The sequence below is a fragment of the Anoplophora glabripennis genome, unplaced genomic scaffold (genome assembly GCF_000390285.2).
Source record: "Anoplophora glabripennis isolate ALB-LARVAE unplaced genomic scaffold, Agla_2.0 scaffold1523, whole genome shotgun sequence".
Lineage (NCBI taxonomy): Eukaryota > Metazoa > Arthropoda > Insecta > Coleoptera > Cerambycidae > Anoplophora > Anoplophora glabripennis.
The window spans coordinates 4,462-15,094 of record NW_019418179.1 but is presented as its reverse complement, the minus strand read 5'-3'; the positions used below and the strand labels follow the sequence as shown (position 1 = coordinate 15,094).

General features: G+C 28.3%; 1 protein-coding gene across 1 annotated transcript; it reads left to right on the top strand.

Moving 5' to 3' along the window:
- Positions 1–1,266: 1,266 nt before the first annotated feature.
- LOC108915736 (pupal cuticle protein 20-like) lies at positions 1,267–10,362 on the top strand. The gene is made up of 5 exons (XM_018721856.1): positions 1,267–1,296; positions 3,772–3,838; positions 7,298–7,526; positions 8,359–8,804; positions 10,131–10,362. Exons 1-4 carry the CDS (start codon positions 1,279–1,281, stop codon positions 8,798–8,800), a joined length of 756 nt encoding a protein of 251 aa, XP_018577372.1. The 5' UTR covers positions 1,267–1,278; the 3' UTR covers positions 8,801–8,804; positions 10,131–10,362.
- Positions 10,363–10,633: the final 271 nt, after the last annotated feature.

Here is a 10,633-nt window from a genome sequence, read left to right as displayed (position 1 = left end):
TTCACAGGCTTTACCTTATCCCGACTATTTCACCCTATTTTAAAAGATATTTTAGCGTTTTACTAAAAATGAATGAAATCGATTTTTGAGCTACGGATTCCGATTCAGCATCAACAAATACACAAAATCTATGTACTCATGTCTCTGGTACAGAACTTTTTTTTGTGTGGCTGTATACCAGAAGTGCCAAAATCCTACGTAAAGTGTTTGTAAAGTTTTAGAAAATCGTATTTTTTATACTGGGTGAGAAACTTGTAACATATTATAGTGCTTACAGCGTAGTATTGATATTTATCAATATTCTCAGTGACATATTTGTGGTTAGACAAAACTAAATTTAAAAAACAATTTATTGACTGATCCTTTTGGTTTTTAAAATTTCTTTTTCTTTTCCCTGTGGCAGAAATCCAAGAATATTTTCAAACGAATTCACATTTCATACTAATGCTGAACCTTAATCCTTTCTTCTTGCAACAGGATTTTTCTTCGACTTCACCGTTGTAAGTCTAGATTTACTTCTTCATACCTAATCCGCTGAATATTCACATAAAGCCGTCTTATAAATTCCCTATAAATGGCCAACAATTATGAGTATGAATCAACCTTTAAAATACGTCTTATAAACGAAATAGCAATGAAATTACTATTTACATAATATGGATTACAACAAAAAAGAAAGAACAGAGTAGGAAATGATTCAGAATCTTAGGAATTGTTCTGTTCAGTACAATTACTATATACAGGTGTTCCTCAATATATCTAAACTATATATGACCACAAGACTGATAGTATTGCAAACTATTCCTTATTTTATACTAAGGAATGCTGCTGTAGATCCTGTTCTTTATCGTTATTAAATGATGCTCTTTTTGTACCTTTGTTAAAATCAAAAATAGCCTTTTTAATCCATAATTTTAAACAAATAAATGTTTGCTGAGACTAACACAATATTTTATTTAATTAATTTAAATAAATTTAGTTGATAAAGATACTTTTCTCTTCATTATAACGTATGGTATTTATTTCAAGGAATTACAGTTAACAAGTGTATTGTCGTAGGTAAGTATTTACAATATGTGTGTGAAAGGTGGTTTTCTGTGCAACCCGCATTAGGTGCATCTCCACTTTTAATTTCTTGAAGGAGAAGATCTTGCCTTACTGTTCTGATTAATTCTTATCTAGAGTGGGGTGGTTCACTATTGAAGAAATAACTATATAAACTCGATCATCCTTAACAAAATCAGTTACAATTATTTGCAGCTCAGTTATTTATTGAATATGTGTACTATAAGGCTGGTGAGTGTTTTTTATAAAGTGGCAAATAGGAAAAGTGAAAAATCATGTATTCTACGAGAAAAACTTATACATTATTAACTAAAATTTTCATAGAAGACATCGTTGTAAAAAAATCAAGACTGTATTTCAGAAAGAAGAAAATTTACAATAGATTTTTAGTTTTTGGAATTCGCATGCGCTTGAGAAACAGTAAACTGTAAGAGAGTTGGGTTAAGATTCATAATAATTTTTCTTGCAAGTTTTAAGTTTTTGAAGGAATTGCTTTACTAATAAAGAGCTTATGATAAAACAATCATATAATGAAATTTAATACATACTTTAGATATATTTAAAATTTAGTAAAACACGCAAGTAAAATGTATAATACATATGTAAAATAGAGTGTATACTTACCATTAAACATATGACATGATATATTAAAAATTCAAAAGGCGATATAATTAATAAAATTTTGTATTACTATTTGTGCTAGGAAAACTATAATTTAAAAAAGTTTTGAGTTGGCAAACTGGATTATAATGGGTAAGCTATGTATCAGAACTTAACAATATTTGATTCACAAATTTTATTGAATGTCGAAAGAATATAAGTGATATAATAAGAATTATGTATACAAATAATTTTAAAAATTAAGATATAATTTGTGTAGTTATTAAAACAGTGAAAATTTAGGTCATTTTGTTTGAATAAAATTTTTTAGATTAATACATGAAAAAGACTTTTAAGAGGATTGTAGTGAAATCTATATAACTTATTAATGATGGTTTAGTGAATCAGAATTTTATTTTAAATTTTAATGAACAGAATAGATTTTATTTATACGTGCACTAATATTGCACAAAGTTAATTACAAAAAGCAATAAACAAATTAATTTATCACTTTCTGCTTCCAATGTCGTTCGATATTGCTATAGTTTTTAGTATCTATTCAAATAAACGATTATTTGGCTCACTCTGTACAGTAGCGTACTTCAAAATTTGATTTAATATGCAGGAAAGTTACATTAATCATTTTCGTTTCTAATTTATTATTGATGATAGTCCTACTCTAATAGACTCACATTACAATGAATAAAAAAGCGATATGTGGTACATTGCTTAATGAAAAATTAGTAGTTGCTAAGAAAATTACAATATATACCTACATTAAATATATGAACGGCGCCTTAAAATACAGTATATGATATAATTTTTAGTTGAACTAAAATAGTACGGTAAATATTAACTACTACTTTTTTGTGAAAAATAGTACCTACTATAAATTCTGAAGCTGGTAAAACACATAAAAAATATATCAATTTGTTTTATAAAAAATGTGTCCAACATCTTTTTTTTTTGAAATCCACGCCGTCAAAGATCATTTTTGATAATAAAACTTTAGTCATAACTTTTTCAATAAACAATGCATTGCATTAATATTTATAATCACGTTTTTGATGATATTAAATACACCATGTCATCACCTCACCTACATTTCTCAACGACATTTTAGATTATCTTTTTCTGATCTTGAGTTTTCTGCATCGTTTGCCACATGTGATTAGGTATACTGTAAATTTTGTTTTGTACAACAAAGGTACACTTATTGAAATTGCTCATTTCATATTGTCACTGGGGGCATGGTTGTGGGAATAGCATCCATATAATTTTGAAAAAATGTATCTAGTTTTGTCAATTTTGTATGTATCTTTTGTAATGGTCTTTTAAACTAGTCAATTTTTTATATTTTCATATAATACATGAAACAACTGTTTTTATTAAAGTGAACATTTTTGGGCAGTCGCTTTGTTAAATAGTAATTTCACATTTAAGAATTAAAAAAAAATAATAAAAACTAATGAAAAAATACATTTAAATAAATTGCTTTTTCTCGACAATGGTGTATCTTCAAAAATTTTCGTAGTTCTTTATCTCAAAGAAACAAATTGTAATATTACAGTCGGTGAAAGAAATTATAAGTTGAGTTTTGTCTAAATTTAATTTAAGATTATTGTCTGCCAACCACTCATCACCCGTATTTCTATTTTTAATGTATAATTTTAACATTGCAATTTTATAGGAAGTTGAATATTTTGTTTAATTAAGTTGATCTGCAATTTCTTCGTAGAAGTGTTGAATATTTAATTTCAATATTGATTTTTTATGCTTTTCATGTTTTCTGAATTTTAATATGAAAATATAGCTCATTTAAAGAAGAAGAAAGAGTCTATACTTCAAAATACATTAACTTTCATTCAACAATGTCAAGACCTAAGCTTTGCATAAAAAATCTGTTACATATCCGAAGAGGTTTTTTAAACCCAACATTAAAATTTTACAAGAAAGAAAAATTAAAGAAATAAAAGTTTGATTTAAAAAATTATACCTTTCCACCATTAGGAGTAAAATCGGATTATTTCAGATATTTTTTGAATTTATTTATATAAAACTTTGACAGATAATCTTTAATTAATACACAAATTTATAATTTTCCAGTTAGTAACAGCAGCCCTGTTGGGAATCTGTTCAGCAGCCCGTTTGGACAGCACGTATCTTCCTCCAGGTGCGAAAGGTGCTGGAGGTGGCCCCGGTCTAACAACCCCTTTTAGAGGTGGCGGTGTGAGGTTTAGTGGTAACTAATTAAATGTGTTCATTAATAAAACTAATAACTGGCTTTTAAGGTATGAGCATGAAATTTTTTATATGTTCGATGTTGTGTTCCTCACTTATGGTATGGTCAGTTTAACTACTTACACGTAAATAAATCATTACAATTTTTTTAAATACGTAATTTGGTTTTTGTTGGTTTGCAGTTGTTGGCAGTTGGTTTAAAAATGAATTTTTATGGGTTTTCATCATTAAAAGCATTTGAAATGCATAAAATCAAATGAATACTATTTATATTATCTAAATTTGTTACTAAGACATTACTAACAATATAAATCTTTTTAACCAATTTTGAGACAAATGTATGTATTTGCATTGCGGATTAGCTTTATTAACACTGTGTTTAGCATGTATGAGAACTGTGAGGAGATCCAGAATCCTCACGTTATTGCAGTTTACTGCTCTGCTTAACCAGCTAAAGTATAGCTAAACTGGTCTCCACTACGTTCTGCGCATCTTAGATATATCAGATATACCTACATACATTCAGCCGACAGAATCAATGCGTTAGGTTTGTACTCTTATAAAAGAATGAATAATCATTATTATAATAAATTTTTAAACTTGTGTTCAATATATCCAAGTATAATGTAAGAAAATAATTGAACCGCAGTTTAAAAAGGGTTAGATAACCCAAATTAAAAAAAAAACTGTTTTACTTAGCGAAAAATTATATAAAAATATTTATGGTAGAGACATTTTGATGGTAATTATTCTTACACGGTGTCCCAGAAATTATTGTCAAAATTTTAACCACGCTTCATTTCATCAAAAGCGACAACTTTTCGAAAATTTCTTAAATAAGATAATACAATTGTTGTTACCTGCTACAAAAAGTCAAGAATTTATTTTCGAACGAAACAATCGGCTAGAGATTGTCTGTGTATTGCCGTTTTCGGCAAAAATTGGAGTCTATAAAGTGTAATTTAATTTACCACGTAGAACATCATGAAATTAAAACACTCGATAGACTTCAACTTTTGTCGAAAACGGCGATACACAGAAAGTCTTCCGTTATAGTATTGGTCAAAAATAAATTCGGCTGAAAACGGTGCCACTCTGACCACAGTAAAATAGGCAAGTAAAGTTTTGGCACTTATTTTTGGGCCACCGTATGGATTCAATTTTCGGTTTGACGGGAAATTATTTTACCGGGACTTAATTTCAGTAGATTTTAGCTGATTCAGATATCATTTTTGATCATAATTGAGCAGTGTCATATTTTTGATATTTTGTATTTATTTATTTACACGATAATTTTTTAATTTTTTTTAGAGGTTATTAGATACTGCCTAGTAGATTTTATAGAGTGTTTCTATATCGTGTATCTTAAGTAAAAAAGATATAAATACATACACGGGGTTTTCTTTATCTTTTGGAATTAGGTACTAATTCGAGAAAGTTATTTTCACCGCGTCTGGAAGAATATTTCACGAACTGATGAATTTTGTTGCCGCTGAAACGTGCGAAAAAAATTTCGTAGACTGGAATTTTGTCAGTAATGATTGAAATAATTAATGAATTCATTTGATTAATTATAAAACAATAAGTGAAATATGTATGTTCCAGCTAAGGTTTGTGCTTTTTTATGTCGTATGCATGATGTTCTAATATGATGACTAATTTTTGTATTATTTGCATTTTATATAGTTACACAAAACGAAACATCGTGATATCATATTCAACAACTCAGAAAAATTGAACTTTAACAAATTATTTTAATATTAGGTTTAGGAGTAGAAAGTACAAAAATTAACACACATTCACACATTGACAAGAAAAAAAAAAGAAATTAAATTATTTAAAAATATTCAAAAAATTAAATAGACAATCTTAGGTGCTGACTAAAAAAAAGTTAAAAAAATGTTGCAAATAAATAATTGCAGTCAATATCTTAGACAAAACAATTTGGCCAAATCAAATGTTTAATTCTGCTAACTATTCTATTCAGCTCTGTAGAGATAAGTAACATACGACTACTTCTTTTTAAAGTAGGTAAATGAAACATAAAATTTCTTTTCTTAAGAGTATATAACTTCGTTGAATGTATTTAAAACAATTATTATACAATCTTAACTAAATGATGAATTATAGACAGCAGTATTACATCAGTACAAGTATTTTAAAGATTATGATTCGCTTAGAAAATAAGAAGTTAATTTATTTTATTCTATTTTCATCATATTTGGGAATTATATACAGTTTTCGAATAGTCTAAAAGTTGCTTGCGTGACTTACCGTTGAATTCTTTTGTTAACTTTTAGATATACCAGAGGGCATTTTAAAAACTGTGTGAAATACAAAAGAGTAACGTTTACCTCCTGCTTCCGATTGTTTTATCTAAAAAGTTCATTAGGAAAGCTTTTGTCAGCTTTTTGATCCGGCATTCAGTAAAAGATGTAGAGGGGTTTATCGAAATTGCTATTATCTCTGAAATAGAAAAAGACAGCAGGTTGCGGTTTGTGCCTTTGCTTTATTCTTTAAAATCTCGATCAGCAAGTTGTTTTTTATATATCTTTTCTATACCTAGCATTAATATTTACTGAAAAGGAAATTAACGTACTTTTACGAAAGTGGTTTTGATTTATTTTAGTAACATTTAAAAGGAATTAATTCCCCTGTTGCTATTCACCGCATATGTACTCGTATATGTAGTTAAATGAATGGACATTTTATAATATGTTTACCTTGATTCGCATCCAAAATCATATTTCATCGTCAAAGTCGACACAAAAGGTTCAAATGAATTAGAGGTTAATTCTAGTTCCTTGCAAAGACATAGCACATTCAATGTGATATTTTGACAATAGACTTTTTTAAATACATTTTTAGCTAGCTAAACTATCAGTTTAAAGTTTCGCACACGTTACAGGTTTCCTACTTCAAAGAAGGCTGCGATGTTCATTTTCAGATATAAATGTTTCCTAAGCAGTAGAGAGAACTTGTTTTGCGCTCGATCTTCTTTTAAATTGTTTGCATTTGCTGTGAATCGTTCTGTATATTTATGTGTTTAGTAAAATTGTCGCAATACGACCCTGCACTCTGTCAAAGAGAGCATCTCGATTGTTATATACTACTCTTAGGGCATAATACACTAGTAGTGAATGTAGAGCGTGATAGGTTGTACTAGCTGATCAGTAACTAAATGTAAAATGGTTTCGAAAGTAAAACAAAAGGAATTGTGAGTTAGTTTAATTATTATTATTCTCTAAAATATTTCGATGTGTGTATTTTTACACTTGTCTAAGGTAATTTATTTTGAGGTTTAGGTATATTTTTAATCCACTCCCCATATCAAAAGTATATGTATTATTGTTTCAAAATAACATTATTATCTTACAATTTTATAAAATAGGTGGTAATGGCAATGGTAATGGTAATGGCAACGGTAATGGTAATGGCAATGGTAATGGTAATGGAGGAAATGGAAACGGAAATGGTAACGGAAATGGTAACGGGAATGGAAACGGGAACGGAAATGGAAATGGATATGGAAATGGAAATGGCGGTAACGGTAATGGTGAAATAATACCTATAATTTCTTACGAAAACGTAAACAATGGCGATGGAAGTTATAAATGGAGGTAAAACTTTTAAGTTTTTTAATTTTTTTGGAATACAATTTTAATTCATAACTTGTGTAGACATTAGACGCTATTTTGATTGTTATATAAAACTTTAGAGATATATTAGTCATTATTGGCATTAACAATGAAGCTTTTTTATTTATTCTTTTAATTCCACCAATTCTTTTCATTAAATGCATTTAGTCATACCTAGATTGAAAAATTTTTAAAATTTCATCTGTCCAACATTATAAAGAAAGTCAAATTTATATATTGCACTATAAACAAATGATTACACAAATTTTAAAAAATTGTCCTTGGATACATAGCATTGAGTCTATACTCTTTTACCCAAAAAAAAGGATTAGCTGTCGTGTAGAGGACGTTGATATTAAGGATGTTATTTTTATACAAAGTATGTTTTGATAAAAAAACGGCCCGTTCTGTCACCAAATAAAAAATAAAATAATTTAAAGTTTAAATAAAAATAAGTAGGTACATGCTTCAGATTCAGATGCTATGATCTTATTGAAAATTACTAGTTTCCTATTTAAATTTATTTTTTATGCTCGTTAGGGTATATCTTCATATCCGTAAACGCTTCTGTTATTTTTTTTTATTATTTATAGGTTGATCTTTTTTTTTTCTTTTCATATAGTTTTGAATAATAATATAGGTATATACTATTACTTAAAGTTCTTGCATATTTCTCCCCCCTCTTTCTCTGTATTCTTCTGGCTTATACTGAGCTAGCCCGAGTGAATAAATTTATATTCTTTTATCATTGCTTAAATTCTGAACGCAGAGTTAAGACGTAGAAAAACTGATTATATTATACTTCCTTTCTTAGTTACGAAACAGGGAATGGAATAAAAGCCGAAGAAGAAGGGGAACTAAAAGGAGCTGGAACAGACGAAGAAATTCAATCAGCAGTAGGGTCATTCTCATATACAGCACCAGACGGCACTGAAATCAAAATAGAGTATACAGCTGATGATAATGGATTTGTACCAGTAGGCGATCATCTTCCAACACCACCGCCTATTCCTCCAGAAATTTTAAAATCTCTTGAAGAAAACGCGGCCGAAGAAGAAAATGGTAATGGCAACGGAAATGGAAATGGAAACGGAAATGGCTATGCAAACGGTAATGGCAATGGAAATGGAAACGGCTATGCAAATGGTAATGGCAATGGAAATGGAAACGGTAACGGAAACGGTAATGGAAACGGTAATGGTAACGGTAATGGAAATGGTAACGGCAACGGAAATGGTAATGGTTATAGATATTAAGCAGGTGGGTACTTATATTTGTTGATCATAATGAGGTGTATAAATTACATTAATTTATTCGACATAAATTAGAAAACTTGAACATGGAATTTAAATAATATTGTGTTGCCTATTATATTACTTTCTGAAATTTAAATATGTATGTACAGGTAATTCACACAACATTATATCCCCCTCATATTTTTTATTTTTCTATCTAGGAAAAAAAGATAAAGATAAATGTTTTAGGAAATTTTCTTGTGATTTCAAAGAACAGTTGCTGCATTGTGAAACTGTAGAAAAAGCTTGCATATTTTTGACTTTTTGGAATCCTTTCGTTTTTCTAATTAATTACACTCATATAAACAAGTCATATATTTATATTGACAGTTTGCACAATAATATGCTTTATTTACTGACTCTCCACGATGGATAAAGTCAAAATTGACATGGAACCACTGAGTATTTATGTTTTTACGCTACTAAATTGACTAAACAGATATTTAAATATTTTATTAAGAAAAAAATATATGTTTTATTAATAACCTTTTGTTCTAAACAAAGGATATTCTTTTAAATAATTTTTTCTCATGAAGCGATAATTTTATAATGCCCTACTTTGACCTGAATGTAGATTTTTCTATGAAAAAATCTTCTTAACTAGATCATTAAATAAACCGAAATTTGCAAACTACCATAGCGAATATATGATACGTATATATCACTATAGTTAGAAAAAAGAAAATATATAGGGTGTTCTATTTAAAAAGAAACAACAACCAATGTTGTTTTGTATATTTCTTTGAAATTGCAAGAAAATTTCATTTAACTATGGTCTTCGCTATTTTTTCTTAGATAGAAAGCTAAAAAAGATGAGAGGGGTACGATATTATCTACATTTATTTAAACATCGCTGAATATTTTTAATTTAGGTGATGAATTTTAGACTAAAGATATAATTAATTAAAAACAAAAATTCACTAGATTCTAATAGAAATCCGTCAACTAGTGGTAAAGTTTCAACGCCACTGGCTATTTTGGAATGTGGATGGGTTCATTTAATTCCTAACGTTATTTCTAAGAATAACTTATTTTTTTCGAAAAACGATTCATTTCACATAAAGCGAATAAGATTATTTTGTTTTAATCACAATTAAATACAGTATAACCATAGTACGAAAACTCAAGATTTAAGTTAGGTTTATTTAGGTCTAAAATGACCCAAGAATCAACTTCAAGTAATGACATAGATTTAAAAAACATCCTGTGTATGAAGTATCAACGAAATTTATTATAGATATAAAAATTATATCTATTATATAAAATTGTTCATTATTTGTTTTTGTTTCAGATAGTTGAAATGAAAGGACGTTTGTTACTTCCTGGGGCTACAACACCATTATATGTTTTAAGTTGTTTATTTTAGTATATATTTTAATTTATTTATTTAATAAGCTACCTGACTCAGTGCTAAAATAGTCATTTTTGAGAAAAATGATAGTTACGCTTATTGTAACATTAGTTGACGACTTTGCAATGAAACTGGTTACTGAGTAATTATATGTGATTGTATTATTGCTCTATTTTACAAGAGAAGTTGAATTATGCATTTGTAAAATATTGTAATTTTTAATTTGTATGATATTTTTATATAGTTTTATATACAAACTGTACAATGAAGATGTTTTATGAATACAATGAATTTACATTGTAAGTTTTACGTTTTATTTTTTGCTTCCTAAGTAATTACATACTAGAAAAAATATAGAATCTATTGCGATTCACGAGTTGAACTTTGATAGTTTGAGAACATTTGCAGAGAATGATAGTCCCGGCGAGTACGTAGTGACTGTT